Source organism: Corvus kubaryi, unplaced genomic scaffold (assembly GCF_017639235.1).
Source record: "Corvus kubaryi isolate FWS band 111438036 unplaced genomic scaffold, C.kubaryi_AGA036_p1.0 74, whole genome shotgun sequence".
In the NCBI taxonomy this organism is placed as follows: domain Eukaryota; kingdom Metazoa; phylum Chordata; class Aves; order Passeriformes; family Corvidae; genus Corvus; species Corvus kubaryi.
Genome location: NW_024582061.1, coordinates 18,732,765 through 18,755,704, shown reverse-complemented (window position 1 = coordinate 18,755,704; position 22,940 = coordinate 18,732,765). Strand labels below are relative to the sequence as shown.

Here is a 22,940-nt window from a genome sequence, read left to right as displayed (position 1 = left end):
TTGCCTTGTGAACTCAGCCACCAAGAACTCCACTAGAAAAGAGGCACAAGAAACCAGGTTACCTAATTTCTACTTTTTACCAACCGATTAGGTTTCTTTGCAGTTCTGGAAATAGGTTAACAATTCTCTGTTTTCTACAGTCCTGGAGGGAATGGGTAGCCAGACCTGCTCATTGTGGTGCTGCTGCTGCCACTGCTAAGACGGTGAACAGAGAAAACTCCTCCAGCAGCACTGGTCCCAGCAGAACCTGCATGTGGCTGCACTGGGTTACGTCAGCTGTGCCACAGCCAGGGCTGGAGGCTTATGGGCTGAGTGGGGAGCTGCTTCTTTGTGCGTCAGAGACGGAGTCTTATGCCCCACAGCCTGCACTGAAACATGTAATTAAAGCTGGCAAATGGCAGCATAAGCTGGGCTTTTTAAATACATTGCAAAAATTCATTCTCCACGTCCAAATGAATACTTGATCTCTGCAAACACTGCTAACAGTGTTGTGACAAGGCAATTTAGGATGGTATTTTTGTTACATGAATGCTTGCTCACAAAGCATTCAGTGTCAGTGCGCTCGACTAATTTTCTGCTTAAATGGAACTAACAAGAGGTGTTCTCATCCCACAGGCTTTCCTGTTCCCCCCACCCTGCTCTGCTCTTTGCTGAAGTCCCACATACACCAGTGACCAGAGGCCAGAGCAGCCTGTCTCATTCTGGAATGCTTTCAAAAAATTAATTTGCATCTACCGGTAAGGTTGCTAAAAGCTGAGGCAACCCTTTTTGTTCTAATTTGCTTTCTTTGTTTTATTTTTGACTTATTCTAGTTTCTACTGATTTTGAATTAATATCTCACTGTGAAAAGTTAAAATTTGTTTTTGATTCAATTGAAAAAGAAAATAAAAGAAAAAAAGACAGCTTTTAGCTCCAGCATCCAGCAGTTAAGGTTGAAAGTACCAAGCATGGCAGAAATCTCCTGTTAAAAAAGATGGTATATAAGTGTAAATTTACTCAAATTTTCTCAGTTATATGTTCGAAACAATGTTAATAAAGGAAGAGTATATTTGAAACTCCAGCTTCAAATGTTACACATGTGCATGCAAACAGCTTCAGATCAAACACTTCTGCCATATATCCCTTCTGCTGGAGAGACCAGGAGCATAAAGACCAGTCCTTTCTGCCAAAATCCCCGGAAAGGAAGAGAGCTGAGGCAATAAAACATCCTTCCTTCCCTTTTCTGGTCACCCGCTCCCACAAAATGCCCTCAGGCATTTCAAGAGGATATGGCTAGATGGGAAAGGGTGGAGCAGAGGTACCATTTTTGGCCAGATCATTGTGAAACACCTGCTGTGCCCCTTCCACCATCAAGCCCAAGTGCTTCACAGGTCACCAACAAAGAGGCAGCAGCAGCAGAGGGGGTGGGTGAAAGAGTACTGCAGGCAGGATGGTCAGGCCTCCACCAGCTTGCAGAGCTGCCCAGTGAAGGTCAGACCTACCCCACAAGTCTGGAGAACCCTGATAAGCTGAAATTCACTCCAAGCAGGTTCCTAGGACCTACCTGGTGACCCAGCAGATGTGTTTACATCTGGGCAAGTCCACTAATGGCACTAAAAGCTTTCAGTCCTTGGCAGGTGCTGAGAGAAGACACTTTTCTCCCATCCAGCTCCCATTCCCACCTTTGCTGGAGCAGATCTTTCTAATTATCAGTGCAAGAGAAGACCAGCACTCTCACCAGAGGGATGTTTGAGAGTGTCAGCAGGGACAAGAATAGATAGCAAAATGAACAGATAGCAAAAAATAGAACAGATAGCAAAATGCTGTGGTAGGGCCACTCCCTAGGGAACAATGTTTCTTATTATAATACATGTCTCTTTCCTAAAATCACATTGACATCTGTAGCACCTCATGTGAAGTCCATACTTTCTGGGTATGTCCCTTATTATAGGGGTGAATTAGGGGTAAACATTCTCTTTAAATGGTGAAGGAGCCCAGGGATGATTCCTGTGAGAAGCCATCCTCAGCTGAGACCAGCATCTCATCTTGAGTGGAGTGCAGATCTTTCAGTGGGCATGAAAGTCTGTGAGGGAATACTCTAAGAAAAATGAATTGTCTCTTCTGCACCCTAATCAGCTGCTTGCCCACAGACTGAGCACTGCAGGCGTTTCTGACAATATTTTGCAGCTGAGTATATTGAAAGAAGAGAACTGGGAAAGGAAGGGGAGCATCCAAAAGTATGTCATCATCTTAGGCTTATACAAGACCCTTTCTTTTTCCTTTTCTTTGTTATTTCACTTTTACCAAAACTCGCTGTCCTAACAAAGACATATCTGCAGGCACAAATTCTAACACAGATGCAGTTACATGAAAAAAAAGTGCCCTATTCTGTTCGGGAGTGTGAGAAAAGAGCTCTCTATCAACTGCAAACCCTTGCCAAGGCAGATGGGCTCCAATTCAAGCATATGCTTGCTTAAACAAAGGGAAGGGCTAAAGCACAGTTTCCTTCAGTGTCAAAGCTCACCTTCCTGTTAACGTGCAGTATGTACAAATTTTAACAGACCAGGACTGCATATTTAGGCATCTTCAAAATTATGTTTTTGCTTTTCATGTCTGTAACAGGTTGAAACAACTCTTCCATGTTATTTATTTTTTCATTCCTGTTTCATCTCCTGTAGGTCCACCCCTGAAAAAACATTTGACATACTATTTCACACCTATTTTAACATAATTGAAAACCAAGCTGCCATTGAAATGAATGATCCCAGCCTTCTCCTCTCCCTGCCTGCTGCCTCTCAGTCTTGGCCCTTTTTAAGGTCAGCTCCAGCAACTGTGTGGCTAAGCATCTCACAAATTCGACAGGAAAGCCTCACCACTTAGTGACAGATAGATGGCTTTCAGATTAGATAGGTCAGGGGAACTCTAGGGCAAAATCAGAGGTTCTCTGTCAACAAATAGTCCTGAGGAGTAAGAATCCACCAAATGAGAAAGTACATGTCCCATCTTCAAGCACAGCTGCTCAAAAGAAATGTCCCCAGTACCACAAGCCCTGTGTCAATAAAGACACATGCCACTTTGGTCTACCACTTGGTGCCGTCAAAAAAGTGATTCTTCCTGACCCCATCAAAAGAATCTTTCTTTGATTAAAACTGGCCCTGGTTCAGCATGGAAGGCAGCACCAGGAGTGGCACTTAGGCTGCTCCTCCCCAACACCTTCATCACTTCTTCCTTCTGGCCACATCTGTATGGCACAACTGCCAGGCAACAGGAGGCAGCAAAACGGAGGATCCAAATGATTCTTTCTTTCTGATTATTGATTGCTGGGCAGGCACTTCAGGGAAACAACAGGATTGTTTCTCAGCCGTTGTGGTAACTATGGTTAAGAAACAGAGTAAAACCACAGGGTGATCACTCCTTTTGCAGCATGTTTTTATGTACTGGAGAAGGGATGGGAATTCAGAGCAATGGTCTTGCTGTGGGGCTGCTTCCCTTTTATGGATTGTGCCAAAGAGCTGGGATTTTAAAAGTACACTGGCCTTGAATGGAGTAGCTGGCTGGCTGATAGCTCCACTGCTCTAGATGTGTAGTGGAGGGAAACTTAAGTCATCAAGCAATTAGCAGCTCCAGACAGAGTAAAGTCAGTTGCTATTTCAGGGAAAGGAAAGGCAACTGTTCCCTGCAGGGAATGTCTGCACTACCTCAGAGCCAGGAATAGGCTGCGATTTTAAAATTTTTTTTTCACCCTACACTTCAGGAAAAGCGAACACACAATGTTCATTCGCAGGGATCGTTTCCTGAACATGATGTGTGCTCACTGTCTCACAGGTCACTTTCCAGTGTGTCACATCCTTCTGCACAAGGGAGAACAGGAAATGGCAAACTCCCAGTATGAGGCAAAGCATTCCCATAGGAGCAATTGGTCCGTAGGAGCTATAAATTGGTCTCCTCCAGAAACAGATCAAAATTTGTCTTCTGGGAGGGTGGCTGGAAACTGAAGGTAAGTTTGAACCAGTAATTTTTGGAGTCTCTCTGAGTACTCTATTAGGAAAGTGTTTGCAGGTTTTGGACTAATGTATACCTTTATTGTTGGGGAGATTTTTCTCTAAGAGCAGGAGTTGGATTTTTTTTCCTTTGTGCTGGCATTAATCAGTATCAAAAAATTTGCATCACTACATGGCCTATGCTATATATTGAGTGATTGTTCTAATAATTCAGTGAGATAGTTGCTGTTATTACCTGAGACAGTTCTCAGCAACTACATCTTCAGAACAAACTGTTAAGAGGCTACAGGAATAGATATATTTAATGATCATCATATTGATCTGTTGTTAAGTTATTGGTGATATGCTCATTGTTCATTTCAATGCTAGTATCCATTTAGATTAGTATTAGTCCTTGTGCTTCCAGCTTTATCTCTGATTATAGTGTGAAAATAAGAGGACACTGCCTCCAGTTGAGAGAAGAACAATGTACTAATGTATTATTCAAATGACCCAATGACACCAAGAGAGACTGAGGGCATTTTCTGAAGTGCACGGGGGGTGTCTTAAAGGATCTGTGTGAGATGGATTAGGACAAGCAAGTAGAAGTGGGAAAGACTGCAGTGCGAATTATTTACTTACACACTTCAGGAAGGAAAGACTACTTACGGTACAAAGTTTTCTCCTTCTGAAACACAAGTATTGTGCAGAATAATGCCCCAAGGATCCTAACTACATAGTGTAACTTTGTGAGGGACTGGGCACCTCCAATTCCCACAGCACAGAAGACTTAGAAGTGGAAAAGGTGCCTGCAGCAATGAATAGTTTTGTTTAGTTGGCTTAATGACAGGGTCTTTCTGCTACAGAGACTCCTTTTGGCTGTGAGGGCAGTATGGACGGCAAGCAGCTTCTCAGCTCTATGGATGGACCTTGCTAGGTGCAGAGGCAGCACAGCTGTGTGCACAATGCAGTGTTGTGAAGCACAGAAACTCTGCTTCCACCAGACAATTGGCTATATCACTCCTGTTGACTCCCTTGCCTCCGGTTCCCTGTAAGCAGGGTTAGGGATGCTGGCTGCCTTTGTAATGCATTTTGCAGCCCTAGAGCAGCCTGAAAATGTTTATTGGAACATTTTTTTCTGCCCTTGTGGCAAAGAACAGAGACAGCAAACAGAGGTCATCTAGCCCAGAAACCCTGAAGATTCAGCTTCTAGAAGGAAAGGCTCTCCTGCTATCTTGCCAGGGGAGGTTTTCCAGAGCCAGCAGTTTTCAAGCCTTTTCTATTCACTCTGTATTTCCCCTCTTCCCCTGTCCCCAAGGGAGTGCATACTAAAATGGGCCTGCTTTTCTGATGTGCTCTTCATGAACCTTTCAGACACGGTCCGCAGGCCTCCCTGCCACTGTAACTGGGTATTTATGACCACAGGTTGGACTAAGCACCACAGAACAATGGTTCCCATCTTCGTTCCTACACTGACATCAGGTTACAATAGGAAAAAAAATGCTGCAGGATCTTGAGTTACTTAAGCTTAAAGAAAGGAAGGATGTTCACAATACCCATCCAAGGCATCAATAAACTGCTCGCCTCCTATATGGAAAAGCCAGATGTAGATTCCATTCAGCAGTTTCCCTCTGTCCTCCTTTAATGGGAAACAACTCCTAAGTAAAAACCTGGGATGGTGGCTTTCACATCCTTGGAGTCTGACCTTTCTTGTGAAAGATGTCATTCTATATTGCAGATCCTCTGAATCCCATCAGGGGGACAACACATTAGTTCTGGCAGCATTACTATTCTGGGAACTGAGTCACCTAATTTCAGGGGAATTTCTGTCCCCAGGGTTTGAAGAGACATTTTGTGTCTTCACAGAGGTAATGGCAACAGCACCTCTGACCCCAGTCCTTAGGAGATTTTAGTCTTTGCAGGGATTAAGAAAAACATTTTAAAGCTTCTCTGTCTGAAACTTAAAATGGAATACGTAATTAAATATACACGTGCATATGGGTCTGTGTGTGTACGTGAGTGTGCATGTGTGTGCAGAAGGAAAACCTTTCTTGTAGCTGGGTGAAGCAACAAAAATTTGGCTGGATGCCATCCCTGAAATGGTGGTCCAGGATGAGCATGTCTCCTGGGGGTTTTTGACATAAATCCCAATCCAGACTTTTTTTTTCTGGACAGAAGCCATGGAGAGGAACAGTGCTGCCTTTCCACCAACGCCAGACCCCACACACCACTTCCACGTGGCCCTGCTGGATCAGAGACAGAGGCTGCGTGGCCAAATTGCTCACCTTCACAAGGCAGCTCGCAAACTCAACAAGCTCCGCAAAAGGTCCCTGATTGCCAATGTCGGCGGGAGCACCCTGACAGCTGCAGGAGCAGTCACAGCCATCCTGGGGCTGTCCCTGAGCCCAGCAACGCTGGGAGCCTCTCTCCTGGCATCAGCTGTGGGTCTGGGCCTGGCCACGGCTGGGGGGGCCGTCAGCATCACTTCTGACCTCTCCTTAGTGCTCTGCAATTCCCGAGAGGTGAGGAAGGTGCAGGAAATTGCAATGACTTGTCGGAAACAGATGAGGGAAATACTCGGCTGCCTGGAGTTCCTTCGCCGGGGGCAGGGCCCAGGTGACCCTACACTGCGCCAGTCAGAGAAGAGGGCATCCATCTCGCTCTACAACTCCGTCTGCTTCATGGTCTTCTGCGGCTCCCACAGCTTCCTCGTGCCAGAATACACAAAGGAGGTCACAAAAGTAAGCCAGGCTGTGCTGAAGGCCAAAATCCAGAAGCTGGCTGACAACCTCGAGACCTGCACCAGGGCAATGGATGAAGTCTGTGATCTTCTTGAGTCCAGAACAGAGCTTTCCCCATGTACGAGGAGACTCAGCTTGGGTGCTAAAACCACTGCCGAGATCCTGAGACCATCCAGCTGAAACAGTGTTTGGCCCACATTAAAACTGGGTTTGGAGACATTGCATTATTAACTGCAGTGCATTAGCACTGCAACCTGGTGTTTTACGATTCACGGTGCTGATGCCGTGAGGTGGACGTTCCGCAGACTCATGTTTCCTCAGCCATCTCCACTGCTCTTCTTCCTCAAGGCAGCAAAAAGAAGTAGGTCAGGAGGCTGATTAAATGCCTGATGCTGACTGAACCTGGTTTGTAAACAACTTACGAATCTGTGTGTGGTACAAGGGCTGGAGTACCCTAAAAAAGCCAGCAGCTGCCAAATTCCAGTAGAGTACAGTCCCATTACCAAGGTACATCTGGAAAGGCTGTAGAAAGAAGCAGCTCCAGATATGACAGACTGTATAGATAGTTCACCATCCCAGGGTGAAATAGCAGGGCCAGAACTTGCCCCTTTTGAAGAAACCTCTCCAGACTGAGAACTGTGATGTTTGTATTCTATTTATTTACATAGAATGATTTTAAGGTTATGATATTGTATTTAAGAGTGTATATATATATATATATATATTTTATTTTTTTTTAGAAGGAGGCCTCTGTTCCAAAGGAAATCAGTTGTTTTTTAGAGAAAAAGTAAGTCTGTAGCATGTGAGAGCAAGTTACCTGTTATTTTGCTGTGAGGGAGGGCAGGTCCCTGTAGGAAAAGGAAAGCATGACCTGAATGCTGATAGTTATAAAATGGGTGAAACACAGTCAGACAGTGACAATAGATCATAGGAGCCAAAACAGAGAGGAGTGACCCTGGGACCAGAGTCTGCCTCAGGGCATTGGTGGAAGGAAGCAGTTATATCTCTTGCAGCAGGAAGGGAAGCGTAGGTTGGTGTTAGGGGTCTGAGCTGGAGCAGCGCTGTGACGGGAGCAGCCTGAGAGGTGGAGGTGCCACTCCCCATGCAGTCAAGCAGCCTGTGAGACCCACAGTGAATCTTCTGTGAGGAGGGAGGCAGCACTCATGGAGAGCTACGCGTACTCCTAGCAATGCTTCCCAGGGAAGGCTTCATATTAGTGAAATGAATAAGGGTACTAATATCCAAGAGAGGAGTAGGATGATTCAGTGACAGAGCCCCTACAAAGCAGTAGCAAAGACTGGGACCCTGCTTCAAGTGACTGTTCTGCTAAATATGCCCTTTGTGATTTTTGACCCATCAGTACCTCAGTTCCCTGTCTGAAAACAGGGATAGTAGCACTTCCCTACCTCACAAGGATGTTTCTGGGACCAACACTGAAAAGTGCTCAAGTATGGTGATGATGGGGATCATGTCAGTACCTGAAAGAGGTACAAGGAAGAGACCCTGAAACTAGCTTGAAGCGACTAGAAGAGTTAATGCAGAGGTAACTCCCTCCACAAGCATGCCCCAATGGATAGGGGAAACTTCCCTGCGCAGGCATAAATCCAAATGATGACAAAAACCTACTCTGTAATTCTGTACCACTGACCAAATTCTTAGGAGGGGCACCACTCCATGTCACAAAGCTTGAATCCTTGTCCTTTTCGTCTCTTCTTCTCATGATATCAACATTTGTTTTAATATGCTGTAGAAAGAATTTTATTCTGGTTCCTCAGAGTGTGACTCAAATGCTTGTGATACCCATGCCTGTTTGCCAGAAATGAACAAGTACACTGCTGATTCAAATAAATGAATATGAAGCACTTTTGTGTCACTGTCTCTCTGCACACCTGGATGGGACGTGCTGTACATTGTCCATCTCGCCTCATTATGCATCCCTTATGAAATAGCTGACATTGATATCTGCACTAAAATTCATCTGCTGGGGATGCTCTCACCCTGCCCCTGTTAAGGAAGACTGGGCTGTAACATGCAATAGAGCTAGGAGTGTATTTGTTTAAAAGCCAAGTTTAAAAGTGAAAATTTAAATTCTGAAGTGAAGATTTCTAAATCCAGTATTATCTGCAGTGTCCTGTGTTGAAAAGCACAAAAAAGAAATTACTATTTAGAAGCTGTATATTTATTTTATCATGCATGAATGCTCCCAACAGCAGCTTAGGACAGGAGAAAACTTTCATTCAAATGCATCAATTGACAATAGGGAATTACACAAACTGGAATTTCACCAGAATAGAATTGCTCCACCCTGCTCCCCACTGAAACAGCACCATATTATATGGGCAATGAGTTCAACAAAGAATCACAAGCAGTGACTTCCTGTCACATCCCTGACTCCGTTTCCTGAGGCATCCCAGTGACCCTTAGAGGGGTTCATGCCTACATGCTGGCCAGGCTTAACCTTTAGCACCAATGGTTTATAACAAGCCCATAATACAGACCACTGTAATTTTTGAAACATATGGTCACAACCAGCATCTACGCAGGGTGGTTTTGGGTTTTTTTTGGTTTTAATTTATCATTGCTCCTAAGCACAGTGGGATGCAGCAGTTTCATTTTTACTCCTGCCCATGAATTGTTTCAGGTTTCCTCTTCTTTCCCTGTCACGCAGAGTTTGTTCGTATTTCCTCTCACTTTCCTCATTGTTCTGGGAGCAGAGGAAATGCCACGCTTGGAATCCAGTGACAGATGCTGAAGTACATCAGCATTTCCACTGAGAGCACGCCCAGACAGCCTTCCCAGAGAGAGGGAAGTCTGCTCAGAAATGCAGTCATGAGCTTCATTTTGGAGCCAGACTGCTGTCCTTTTCAAGCCCAAACATCTAACCCTAACATCTTGTATATGTTTCCCTTCTTTTCCCTAAAACAAAGGAAGTTCACCTAGCTGCAAGGTTAACCTGCTGCAATCAGCATGCGGACTACAGATTAGAGATGCTACACCCAGATCAGATGGTCAGATGGAAACCAATGACTCAGGAACTTCCATCGTGACGATATTTTGATACTGCACTCCCTGGATGGTCATTAAATGCATATCCATTTTCACCTCTCATCAAGCACTTGCAGGCCTGCATCACAACAGCAGCAATCAAGAGAGCTGGGAGAGTGTTTGCATCTATTCTCATCCTGTACTCTCTCATTTCACGGTGTGAGTTGCCACAGTTCAGTTTATTTCATCTTTCTGTCACTTCAAAAATTCATACTAGCAATTACCATAAACAGGAAAAGAACGTGGGACAATGAGAGCTCTTTTCTCTCTTCCCATCACTAGTGCTTCAAAATGTTTCATGTATGTTTCATACCAGCACTTCCAAAGCAGTTAATTTGTTCTTTATATGCATTCTGTATGTAAGTTTATACATACGTTTGTCTTTTGGTGCCTGGCCAGTTCATTTTGCCTGTTCTTTCCCAGCTGTAGAAGGCATGAACCGGGAACAGCATCACGCACTGCCTAAGCAGCGCAGTGCTGAGCTGCAGGCCCGAGGCTTAGCGGCTCGGGGTTACCGCCGGGCGGGCAGGCAGGCAAGCTTTCCCACAGCCAGTTCAGGGTGCCCTTGTCCCAGGACAGGCGGCTGTAGATCCGCAACTCCCCCTTCCCTGGGCACCTCTCAGAGTTGAGGGAAAACCCACCCGCTCCGCTCGGCTCTCTGTCCGGAACTACAAATCCCATCGCACCGCGAGGAGGACTACAGCTCCCAGAGTGCTCTGCGCTGCAGCAGGCGGGGACGGGCCGAGATGGCGGCAGGAGAGGAGGAAGGCTCGGTGGCCGAGCCGGAGCAGGAGCCGGCGGTGGAGGAGCCACGGAGCTTCAAGGACTTGGTGAGGCTGGGCCAGAGCCGCTTGTGCCCCCGGTGCTCGCAGCCCTGTCCCGCAGATCAGGCCGGGGGAGCTCCTCGCCAGCCCCGAGTGCGCGCGGGGCGGACACGTGCGGCGCTCCGCGGGCAGCGGCGCCGGGCCCGGGCGGGAGCTGGGGGCACTCGGGCGCTGCCCCGCCGGGCTCGGCACTGCTGCTCCCCTCGCCGCTCCGCAGCCGGCCGCCGCTATCTTCGGTGGCGTTAACTTGCCATGGCGTTTTTGTTTTACGTGGCCATGGGACACCCCCTGGGGGGAAGAGGCGGCTGTGTGTGGGGAGGGAAGTTCCTTGTGTAAATTAGGGTAAAACTGACCGTATTCTTCCTGATGACAGTCATCGCTAACAGATGGTTTCGAACTAATCCCATGAAGTTACTGATGGAAGTGGGGATCACTGTGAGCAGCCTGCCCTTTCAGAGAGTTGCAGTGGGGGTCTGGTGGGGTTTGTCTCTGCTAGAGACAAGCTTGGCTTTGTTGAAGCATGTATTTAATTTAACTCTGTGATTTAATTGAGGTCTTTTTGGTGATGTCTGTTTCGCTTTTCTCTTGTCACTTATGTCCAGGGAGTGACAGATGTCCTGTGTGAAGCTTGTGACCAGTTAGGATGGAAGGTGCCAACAAAGATCCAAATTGAGGCTATTCCAGTGGCTCTCCAAGGTGAGCAGTGTGCTTCTTTGAACTGGCAACTGCTCCAGGAGCTCTCTGTGAATGAATTTTGCTGAGTGAGAAGGATCAGGGATGAGTGTGTCCCAGCTTCTTCATTGTTGAGGATCTCTGTCTAGAAGTCATTTTTGTATTCATTCTGTGTCCTTCCCTGGTGGAGCTTGGAGCTTGGATTGCACTGCCTGAAATCACAGACTTTCAAATGGGTACAAATATTGCTCCTTGAGCGTTCATTCCTGTTGTGTAGTTCTGACACTCCCTGCTAAATAGAATTCTTACTAATCATTTGAACCACTAGTCCACATTGATCATTTTCTTTCTGACATACCCAAGGATACACAGGAAGCTTCCAATAGGTTTTGGACTGTGCTGCTTCTGATGGAGACCTACATAGTGTATGTGTGTGTGTGCTTGAAAGTGAAGATGCCTTGGCTGATTCCATAATGTGTATAATCTGCTTTGCTGTGAGCAGGCAACTCTTTGAAATGAGATTTCTGAAGTGAGTAATAACCAAACCACAGTGACTTTCTGTAAGCATTCTGGAATTACAAAAAAATAAATTACTGAATTCAGCAGACATTTCTGTCTCTGGAACTATTTTTTTTTTTTTTAACAAAAACACTGTCTCAAAACACTGTCAAGGAGGGAAAGAACAATGTAGTGACAGAATGGGAACAAACTTTCAGTATCTACTCTGTACTAATATTTAACTTTTGTCAGACTCTTACTACACATATAAGATTCTCTTGGGGAAAACCAAACACAAAGGTAAGACCGCATTCCTGAGAAATTGTTTCCAGTGTGAGGCCTATTGACAGCACGTTCTTCTCAGCTGTATGAGCTTAGGATGTCATAATGGATTCTACTGATGAATTCTACCTTGTTGCTTGCATTTTTTGGGGGCAAAAGACTTTCTGTCCTACCCTTCCTACTGCAAACTGGTTTGGATTACTCTGCTAATCAATGGCACAGTTTTGGCTTGTGAAGTGTGAGTTTGGTAGTGCTGTTGTCCTGTAGTTTGTGTGACTGAAGTTTGAACACTGCAGTCTGTTTCCTTGTAAGCCTGCAAACAGACAACATTTGGACTAAAATACTGAGATAGAGTCATTAAGCTGTAAACTGATGTCAGATTTGAGACATAATAAAGTAAAGCTTATTTTGAATCTAAGGTTTGCATGAAACCCTGTATATTAGCAGAAATTTAACTAGAAAATGGAATATTGAGACTATAATCATTATACAGATGAAATCACAGTCTAAAAACGCTTCCGAGAGATTCTGAAGTTCTTTGGTTTGGCCCTTTGTTCTCTTTTACCTTCTGTGTGTCTGCCTTTTTTTCTGTCCTTAGGGAATTCTTGTGTTTTATTGCACAGTGCTTTAAAGTCTTCTTTCTCTGTTCTAGATGTGTAACAGTTTTTGCCCCCCTTGCTCCTTCTCACAGGCAGAGATGTCATTGGACTGGCAGAAACTGGCTCTGGAAAAACAGGAGCCTTTGCTTTGCCAATTCTTCAAGCACTGCTGGAAACACCTCAGCGGTTATTTGCTCTTGTCCTCACACCAACAAGGGAGCTGGCCTTTCAGATCTCAGAGCAGTTTGAAGCTCTTGGGTCCTCCATTGGTGTTCAAAGCAGTAAGTAGCTTTTAGGGTATTGGACCAGTTTTTCTGAAGACCAGTTTGTCAGCTCGAGATTGCAAAGATAAAAATAGAGGATTTATATGAGGGGTTGAACAAAATGTGAGAAGAGCTTATGATGCTGGAAGACAGAGATCTGGTATCAGGTTTGAGAAAAAAAGGCTGAATGGGCTTTCCTCATGGAGTGGTCTGCAGCTCTTCTGCATTTTATGTCTGAACAGTTGAAGGTGGAAGTAGAAGAGAATGTTTTCAATAGTGGGTTTGTGTCCAGTGAAATTGCATAGAGCCCCCTGCTATAGTGTGATGTAGTTTAATCTTCCTTTCAGACTTTCTGTATTGATTCTTTAGATAATCTCTCAAAAAAAGCTTTGTGGGTATTTTTAGAATTCCTAGATTTTTGCAGCCAAGTTAAATTGCAAGGAATAGATTCTGCCTGTAGCTCTTCAGCTGTGAAAATAAAATACTTGTGGCCAGGAAGGAATTAATTGTATGGCTTAAGAAGCCTAGGAAGGTCAGATATGCTTAAATAAAGTGAATTCTCATAAAAATAAGTAGCTTTTCATTTGTACAGAATTGCTGTGGGTGGTGGGCAGTAGGAGTAAACACCAGAGTGCTACACTGAGGGATTCACTCCACTCTGTTTGTCCTGCAGCGGTTATTGTGGGTGGAGTTGACACGATGTCTCAGTCTCTGGCCTTAGCCAAGAAACCACATGTTATAATTGGTAAGTTGATGTGCTAGGGACATGGAGTGTGAATATTATCAAACTGTGGTTAACCAGTGAAAGGAGAGTACATCCTTCATTTGTTTTTGTCCCAAGCTCTGAGTACTGGCTTGTTAATGTTTCCAAAGTATCCACCAGTAACTTGGTTGCTACAAGCTCATTCCAAAGCATTCCTGCTAGACCCAGAGTGCTTCTGGCTTCTTTTTTCATTCTCCTCAAGTATTTAAAATGCTGGTCTCATCCTTCACAGTACAGCTTGTCTACAGTCTTCTTTGTGTCATGTTGTTTGAGGACTTTTTTCTAAAAGTCTGACTTTTTTTCTAAGAGTCTGACTCCATTAGTCTTACTTCAAAACACACTCTGAAGATATCCTGTGGAAAAGTTATTCCCACAGAACAATCTCTACTTTTCTTGGGCAAAGAATCCCTTTTCTGTAATGGACAACTGTCTTGCCTGTTTGGATCTTTTCCTTTGCTTGCATTCTGAGTTTGCTTTCGTGATGCTGTTGGCAGCAACCCCTGGCCGTCTAGTTGATCATCTGGAGAACACAAAGGGCTTCAACTTACGAGCTCTGAAGTTCCTAGTGATGGATGAGGCTGACCGGATTCTTAACATGGATTTCGAGACAGAGGTAGGAATCTGCTAAAAGAAGAGTTTGAAACACCAGATGAATCCCTTTAAAATCGCTTTATATGGTCACATAGTGAACACTGAGCTGTTCTGTAGAAATTAGTAGCAAATTGTAACTAAGATCTAATAATTACACAAGAGTCTGTGTGGGATTAGAACATAGCAGAGTTCTGCAGAGCACTGCCAAGACAGTAGGAGGCACTTTGAAATCCACTGGTTTCTCTGGAGTGCCTGATGTAGAATGTAGTTAGTGTAGAAAACAATCACACACACATTCCTGCAGAAACATTGCCTGATATTTGCACTGTTGTTGGACTTTTGAAGCTCACACTGCCTAACTGCCAACAGGCTATCAGCCTACACCTTCCCCTTAGAAGAGAAAAAATTTGTTCCTGCTGTATGTTTGCACATGCATTACTCTTCATGTGGATGGTCATTATATTTGTGGAAGGCTTGTGTCTTGCTTGCTTGTAGTATTTAGTATTTCCATTTCCTTTTTTTTTTACAGGTGGATAAGATATTAAAAGTGATTCCTCGAGACAGGAAGACATTCCTGTTTTCTGCCACCATGACCAAGAAGGTGGGAACAGACCAATCTGCTTTAGTTCTCCTTCCATCAGGCTATCCTCTTGACTAGACTGTATTAATACAATTTTCTGACAAGATCTCTGTCCTACTAAATTTCATTGATCTTACCAGGTTCAAAAACTCCAGCGTGCTGCTCTGAAGAATCCTGTTAAATGTGCTGTTTCTTCCAAGTATCAGACAGTTGAAAAACTACAGCAGTACTACATTTTCATCCCCTCCAAATTCAAGGTAATGGCACTTCTGTTTCTTCTCTCTTGTTGTGGTTTTTCTTGCTCCCACATCTGTCCGATATCTTGTCATCTTCTGAGGCCTAGACTTACTCTTAAATATTGCACATATGATTATCTCTGGGGTTTTTTTTAATTCTCTCTGTTTCTTTACAGGACAGCTACCTGGTTTATATCTTGAATGAACTGGCTGGTAACTCTTTCATGATATTCTGCAGTACATGTAACAATACTCAGAGGACTGCTCTACTGCTTCGCAACCTGGGATTCACTGCCATTCCTCTCCATGGGCAGATGAGTCAGGTATGGGCATGACCCCACAGAATGGAGTAGACAGGAGGCCTGTCTTGGGGCTTGGGAAATGGGCTGCACCATATTAAGTCAAAGCTACCTTGCAGGAGGAGTATTTCACAGCTAGTGGACTGGACTGATCCATAGAAATTTAACTAATGTGAATGCTGCCCCTGATTCTGTAATGTTTAAAAAAGAAATTAGAGAAGTGAGATTTTTGAGTAGTTTCTCTCCCAGTTCTTTTGTGCCAGTATTTCAACAAGAGCATATTAACTAGAGACTAGAATGAGTGGGATTCTCTCATTCCCTTTTTGTCCTTTTCCAGAATAAACGTTTGGGCTCTCTAAACAAGTTCAAGGCAAAGGCACGTTCTATTCTGCTGGCTACTGATGTTGCAAGCAGAGGTCTGGACATTCCACATGTGGATGTGGTGATCAACTTTGATATTCCTACACACTCTAAGGTAAGTTTGTCTATGTGCCAGCTGAGAGCTTCTGGTCACCGTGAGCAGATAGACAAAGAAGGTGGACAAAGCACCAGAGACATCTTCTCTCTGTTCTGCTGCCTGAAAGTCTAATTCATGATTCTGTACACTGAAAGGTGTAGTTCAGCTTCCACAACTGAGTTGGTATCTCTGTTTGTATGGCCTCATGGCCTGGGTTGTAGAAGTGACCCTGTAAGTGAAGAGGGGAAGTGAGGAATGCTCTGTGTCTTCGCGTTTCTGCTCAGACTATATGTTTTGCCATATTACATTAAAGGGCTTTGAAAACAGTTTTAACATATTACTAGTTTCATGTAGTCTCTGTGCCTGTGATCCAGGTCTGCCTTCCTATTTTAAACTGTGTTTTAAAAAAAAGAAAAAAAGCTAAATTCTCATTATGACATTCAATGAGCATTTGGCTAAGAAAGGTGTCCTTAATATATTTCACCTTCATATCACAAAAGCGCCACAGAAGAAAAAGAAAGTGAGTTACCAACTCTGTCTTACAGAAAGTATGGGATTATCTCAGGGGTGTGACTGTTTCCCAGCTTAGTTCCAGAAAGCATACCATTAACCTGCACTTCAGGAATTGCTGTAGTTGCTTACAACGATTAAAGATGCTGTGTCTTGCAAACAGAAGTATGGTAGGTCTTTTGAAGACACTCCCTTTTGTAAAAGGACAAAAGTAAAGAAAAAAAATGGTGGGAGCAGCAGCTTGAATGGTGTTACTACAGTCTTTGTGCTCTTCTCCCTCATCTAACCCATAGAACACATCCTTTCTTACGATCCTCTCTCTGCAGATCCTGTATGGAGAAGGGAGTATTTTAATTTCCATAACATAGTATAAAACCTGGAAAACAGCCTAGAACCATATTGACAAAAGATGCCCAATAGATCAGACTCTTCTAAATTATTCTCAATCATCCTCTCTTTCACCATGCTCACCAAGTTTAAATCTACTTGTCAGAGAGTTTCTCTGGAAGATGGATTATGCAGAGCACTAGATCCCAAGACTGAAAATGCAGGCACAGGCTCACTGTAAATATTAGCTTTCCAAGGAAGTGATAGTGAATTCTTGGCAAAGGTCACGTATTGCAACTTTTGTCCTGCAGTCTGGAATAATATGAGTTGGTCTTCTCATTTAGAAAGAGAAGAATTCAAATGTTAAAACCAAAGCTATGCCTCCACTTACACCTCTTCTCAAAATCTGATGCTGCGCACCCTCCTGAGCATTTAATCCTGGCTGTATGTTCGCACCATTTTCTTGTTCTTCCTAAAGAGAAAATATATAGCCTGATCTGCCATAAGATCTGTTCTGTGTTTGGTGAACATATATTATTGCTTATCAAGAAAATTCTTTCCAGGATTACATTCATCGTGTTGGGAGAACAGCTCGAGCTGGGAGATCTGGCAAATCTATCACCTTTGTCACACAGTAAGTGATAAAATTTAACAGACTTGTTCTTTCCAGTTGTGTTTCAGAACAGAAAATATCTGACCTTATCCTGGGTGAGAATAAAATACTACTTTTCAGTTTGAAGTGCCAGGTGGTTTTATTTAGTTAAAGGGGAGAGAATTCAAAGTGCCCGGTGGGGAGGGAGGAGTCTAGATAAATTCTAGAAGCAGGCATGTATTGAGCAGAACTGTTTATAACTGGACTCCACAATATATTCATATATTTTTAAAATACGTAATGCAGGTTCAGTAACTGTGGGGGTGTTTTGTAAACACTGAAGTATTTGTCTAAAAAGAAAATCTTTGCCAAATACTTCTGAACGGAGCTGAATAAATCAGAGAAGCCATCCCAAATGGCATCATTTGGATGCAGTTGAGCTGCTTGTGAGACCATCAGCACAAACTTAGGAGTATCTGCAGGCTGGAGATTAGGGGTGAAGTCTGTGAGTGGTGCCAGCTGAGCCCCTCTCAGGAGGGCTGAGTCAAGCTGGTGTCTTGTCTTTTGTCAGGTATGATGTAGAGCTGTTCCAGCGCATTGAACACCTGATTGGCAAGAAGCTGCCAGCATTCCCCATGCAAGAGGAAGAAGTTATGATGCTGACAGAGCGTGTGGCTGAGGCCCAGAGATTTGCTCGAATGGTGGGTGCTGGCTTTTTGACCCTGTCCTCACTGTTGTAGTCTGATTTTCTTCAGGTGCCAGAGCTCTTGGTCAATCTGTTGATTGCATTGCAGGAGCTGCGGGAGCAGGGAGAGAAGAAGCGATCTCGGAATGATGATGATGACACAGAAGAAGCTATTGGTGTCAGGAATAAGGTGGCAGGAGGGAAAAAGAAGAAAAGGAAAGCCTTCTAGTTTGGTATTTGAACAGACTCTTTTATTTTTCTGTTTATGGCTGAGCTATCAAAAACAGTCTACCAAGCCGTCTCCAGTGGATTTTTTTTTCAGAACTACATATGAAATTTGGCAGTCCATGAGGAAAAAACCTACTTTTCTTCTTCACCAGCTACAGACTGAGCTTGGCCCATTTTGGTAGCATGGTACCAGTTTTCCTTTCAGGGACACCATCAGACACCATCACCTCTGGACCTGGAAGCAGCTGTGGTGAGGCCCGGCTCATTCACAAAGTGCAGTGTGAATGCAGCTTTTGCACTGCTGCAGCCTGTCCCACTATCCAATCTCACTGAGTGCATCTGGAGTCAGATCTGTTGGAAGAAAGAGAGGAGAAAGTTAAAAAGAAGCGTCTGAGTTTTCACAGCACAGCTGTGATGCCCTTGCCTTGGTGAAGGGATGTGTTACATTGAGAACTCAAAATATATTTTGCTTAATTTTAAAGCCACCTGGTTTTCCTTGTCTTGTCACTGACCTGTTCGTTCACTTTGTGTATCAGCTCTGCCAGAAGGTTTTCTTGGGTCAATCTTAGCAATTCAGATGTGACATCAAAACCTTAGATTTGTCAGCTGAAGAGTGGTCCAGCAGAGAGAACGAGTTTCAGGAGGATGAAGCTATTCCCTGCCTGGGATTCGATCCAGTACCTGTTAATGATGGACGCCATCAAGGATAGGTCCGGGTTTTGGGTGGGGTTTTTGTGGCCGATTCTTGTAGTACTCATAAATGAACACAAGAGGGGGGCATTTACGTGGGAAAGCAGCTCACAAGCTGGGAGGTGCAGAAAAACAGGTATCCTGGAAAGGTCTTTGTTTCCCTAGGCAGGGAACTTTGTTACTCTTAGTCGGAGTTCCATGCCAGATAAGTAGACTTTTGCGAAAATGAGATAAATGTACTTCGTGTCAAACCAGAACATTACTGCTAGTTCTCACTGACAATAAAAATTTTCACACTGGATGTTCCTGCTGGTGGGCACAGAAGAGTAGGAAGCTCCAGCATATGAAAATTTACTGAATACATGAAAATTTAATTCCTATTAGAACCATTTGTAAACTGGATTTTGTGCTACATAAAAAACAATGTTCAAAACAGTAAATGGAAAGTAGAAACTATTGCAGTAGTCAAGATGAGCACAGTGGTTATTTCACATTGTCAGCAGAAATCTAGTAGACATGTATGCTAGTCAGAATGCTTTTACACTTTTGTTAGGGGCAGCACATTTTGCAAAGAAATACCAGAAAACCTTGGTCTGTTTTTTCAAGAGGAACTCTTTGGAGCAAAAGGAGTGCCAGTGTTCTCACTCTTTATTTATGTTGTAGCAGTTTACTTAAATCTCCCAAATATCTTCAAGTCTCATCGCTCTAAAATAGTTTTAAGTCAGTGGCAGATAGCAAGTGTACAAGTCTTGGGTATGTTCATTGCTAAGAGCATTCAAATAAAGCAGAAAGAGTGTCTATCTTGCCTGGGTCCCAGCACAAAGGGGCAGGTGTGAAAGCCCAGAAATGAGGACATGTGCATTCTACAGGGCCCTTTGGTAGCAAACCACGCAGGTCAGAGGAAACAGCCCTAGAATGCACCAGAGAGAGAGCAAAGTGAGTGATAATATGGGTGGAGGTGCAAATGCTTGTTCCCCATGGAGCAAGGGAACTCTCCCAGCTGTCCTGCTGGGTGCTTGAACAAAATTTCTTATTCTTTGCAGGCAGGATAGGATTGGTTCCAGTATCAGCAAAGGAAGCTTAAATCCCTCTGAGGATCCCTGCAAAACCTCTGGAGTGTTATTCCCAGCTATATAATGGATGAGACGCAGAGTCAGTCCTGAACCAGTCTTGTAAAGTGATGTGAAGGGCACTTTGACTGCTGGAGGAGGTAGGGCAGAGTCATTCCTTTCAGAAGTAGTGAGGCTTGCTTTAATAGATGGTTGGAGTCCTAGCATCTCTCTGTGTTCTTCCTATGTGGAAGCCTGCAACAGCAGAGGGGATGTCTTGGCCCTTGATTATCCCTCTTTTGCAGTAGCAAGAATACTGGTGGAGAGAAATAGAGCTGCTCCTTGTAAAAGAGTACAGAGCTCCTTGAGAGGAGCGACTAGACAGCTGGCCACCTCCCTTGATTTGGAATGACAAGCCGTAGAAGCATTGGCATTAGAAAAGCAAAGGTCTCACCACACCCACATTCTCACTGTTGCCTCACCTGCCACAGGTATGTGCGTTCAATTTCAACTAAAAATATCTCAACAGGTTGGAGGGGCAGGAAATGGGTTTTTTATTGTGGCTACTCCAGGAGGGCTGGGTCAGAGGGTGTTTATATAACTGAACTGGGAGTGTCCAGAGATGTATTTGGGCAAAACACAATTTGCAGCCCACCTAAAACAAAATCTCCAGCTAATCTAATGAAACATGAGGGGGAAAGAATGAAGTGAGACCTGTCTCTCTCTGAATAAATGTTCAGAAAATACCAGCACTGGTATGTGTGTGGCTGCATACTTTCGTATGACAACTGCTGCCAGTGTGTTTGTTCAGTCAGGAGGGCTTTTGAGGGGCAGTTCTGAAGCACACCCCTGCATGCTCTCGAGTTTCACACAGCAGGGAGCTGAGTGGAGGATTAACCTTAGCGTGATGTAAGGTAGGACTGGGCTAACACAAATCATCATATTTTTATGGTTGAAACTCGGGTGAAGTTTCAATGAAAGCTGTGTTCTCAAAAAATGTTCAGTGGGGATGTTTGCAGTTTGAAACAATTCTGCATTTCCAAAGTCCATTAAGGAGAAGGTGATTATTTATAATACATATTTTAAATTATGTTTTGTGGTTTTGGTTTTTAGTACTGTGTAGGTGAGTACTTGGGGCAGTAACAAATGGGGATAGAGTGTCTTTCATTTAAATGTTCTAGAGCTAACAGAAGTGGGTCAACCCTTGTGAGGGGAGAAATGAAATTAAACATGGATGTCAGTGTGGATAACTAACTTCAGGATAAGTGACAACAGCTGCAAAAAAGTAGCAGTCCCTGCAACCACGCAGTGGCCCAGTACGGAAGCTGCACTGAACTGACCCTACTGAAAAGGATTTGGCCATGTCAGTTCCCCAGTGCCATGCACCTCCTGCCCAGGGGCTGCACGGGAAGGCATGGGCCAGAAAGCATAGCTGGGAACCAAAGTGGGCAATCCAGGACCTTTTTCTGTGGTGGCAACCTGAGCCTAAATCTTCTAAAAGTAATGAGGCACACATGAACTTGTTCAAGGACCTGACAGCCTGCCTGTGCCCCTGCCCCCAGAAAGGCAGAGATAACCAAAGAGGGAGAGCTAAATGCCATGATTTTCTGGCAACACCACTGACTTGTGCTGAGAAGAGTCTCAGTTTAGGAGGGAATTCTCAGAAGTAATTGGTAATATGGAAGGCCTTCGTTTATAAATCAGGACTGAAGTTAGTAAAAATTCCCAGTTTAACCAAGCACAGAAGAAGGAAAATATCCAACATGCTTAAAAGCCCTCGGACATACTTAAAAAGGAATGGAATTCATTGCATGACCTGTGAAAGACACAGGCATGTACCAAGCATTCTGGTGTTGTATAAATGTGAAGTTGTGGTTTGCCTGCAATGACACGTAAGGAGCTTCCGTAAACATTCAAGTGAGCAATTAATTATTGTAAATGTTGCAGAGTAAATGCTGTAAAAATCCAGCTTCGGTGCCAGACATAGTTCATGTAGTCATTCTGAATTCTTACTCCTCTTCCTTGTGTACTTAGTAGATTTTTTTTTTGGGGGGAAAGCCCCCAACAATTGTAAACATGGAGAATCAGAGTGAGATACTGACAGAATCCCAAGATCTGGGGTTAACTCCTGAACTTTAGAAAAAAAGGTTAAAAGATACTTTCTTAGTTTTCAGATGGCTTTTTCTCCTGGTCTGACTAGGAAAACTCCTTTTGAATAACAACATTTAAAAGGGAAAACTAAGGATGTCTTGTTCCTCTGGCACCTAAGAAATGGAAATGGTTACTTGATCTCTGGCCCAAGGATGAATACAGCCATGCCTCCAGTGCTGTATCTCTTCCTGAGGACCCTTCAGATATGGAAACTTAGGATGATGACAATAACACTTTCTCTCTGCTTCCAAAGCCCCCCCTAATCTCTGTATCTTACACCTACACCAGTGTTTGCCTTCCTGAACATGGTAATGTCTCATGGTAGGATGTGTGTTGGACTGTGCCAAGGTCATTCCTTGTTGTGCAATCAGAGACAGTGGCACTGTGCAGTTTTTAGATGTTGATATTGTAGGTCCTCAGGGAGGGGTGGATGCCTTTGGAGCTTGTTCAGCACTTTGTCAGGGAAGCACCTACAAGCCTGAAGCTGTGTTTCCTAAAGGTTAACGAGGGGTAATTTTGCATGCCCAAAGGGAAGAGAACTTTTTGCCTTTGCCTTCTCTTCTGGAGGATCCTCATCATTGCAAAGATGTACGTGCTGGTATGTTGCCTCCCTCTAGAATAAAGTAAGGGACAGGACTTGTGTAAAAAGTTTCTGCCTTCCTCTGGGCTTGGTGCTTGCTAAAGGTTCCTGAGGAAAGGGAAATGTAACGTGGGCTTTCTATGCAAAAAGCAGGAAACGTTTTTTCTTGCGTCTCACAGACACCATTGCTTCTGTCCATCACTTCCTCCTCCCTTTCTGGTATTTTCAAGGAAGGTGGGTGTTTTGGCATGTATTCCCATTTGGGCTTAAGTGCCCCCTTAATCTTGCTCAAATTTTTCACTCACAAACATGCCTCTGT

The 22,940-nt window shown here is 44.1% G+C and overlaps 2 protein-coding genes across 2 annotated transcripts; both read left to right on the top strand.

Moving 5' to 3' along the window:
- Window positions 1-630: 630 nt before the first annotated feature.
- Window positions 631-8,562, top strand: APOLD1 (apolipoprotein L domain containing 1). The gene is made up of 3 exons (XM_042051099.1): window positions 631-737; window positions 3,805-3,976; window positions 6,135-8,562. The coding sequence occupies exon 3, from the start codon at window positions 6,140-6,142 to the stop codon at window positions 6,878-6,880; it is 741 nt and encodes a 246-aa protein (XP_041907033.1). The 5' UTR covers window positions 631-737; window positions 3,805-3,976; window positions 6,135-6,139; the 3' UTR covers window positions 6,881-8,562.
- A 1,899-nt stretch (window positions 8,563-10,461) lies between these two features.
- On the top strand, window positions 10,462-18,636 carry DDX47 (DEAD-box helicase 47). The gene is made up of 12 exons (XM_042051013.1): window positions 10,462-10,575; window positions 11,172-11,265; window positions 12,713-12,901; window positions 13,557-13,628; window positions 14,141-14,259; window positions 14,767-14,838; window positions 14,958-15,074; window positions 15,230-15,376; window positions 15,690-15,827; window positions 17,210-17,280; window positions 17,810-17,939; window positions 18,033-18,636. The coding sequence occupies exons 1-12, from the start codon at window positions 10,492-10,494 to the stop codon at window positions 18,150-18,152; spliced, it is 1,353 nt and encodes a 450-aa protein (XP_041906947.1). The 5' UTR covers window positions 10,462-10,491; the 3' UTR covers window positions 18,153-18,636.
- Window positions 18,637-22,940: the final 4,304 nt, after the last annotated feature.

Coding starts and splice junctions, on each gene's coding strand:
- APOLD1 (XM_042051099.1), top strand. CDS start 6,140: ATGGAGAGGAACAGTGCTGCCTTTCCACCAACGCCAGACCCCACACAC.
- DDX47 (XM_042051013.1), top strand. CDS start 10,492: ATGGCGGCAGGAGAGGAGGAAGGCTCGGTGGCCGAGCCGGAGCAGGAG. Junction 14,260..14,766: donor ACATGGATTTCGAGACAGAG/GTAGGAATCTGC, acceptor TTTTTTTTACAG/GTGGATAAGATATTAAAAGT. Junction 15,377..15,689: donor TCCATGGGCAGATGAGTCAG/GTATGGGCATGA, acceptor GTCCTTTTCCAG/AATAAACGTTTGGGCTCTCT.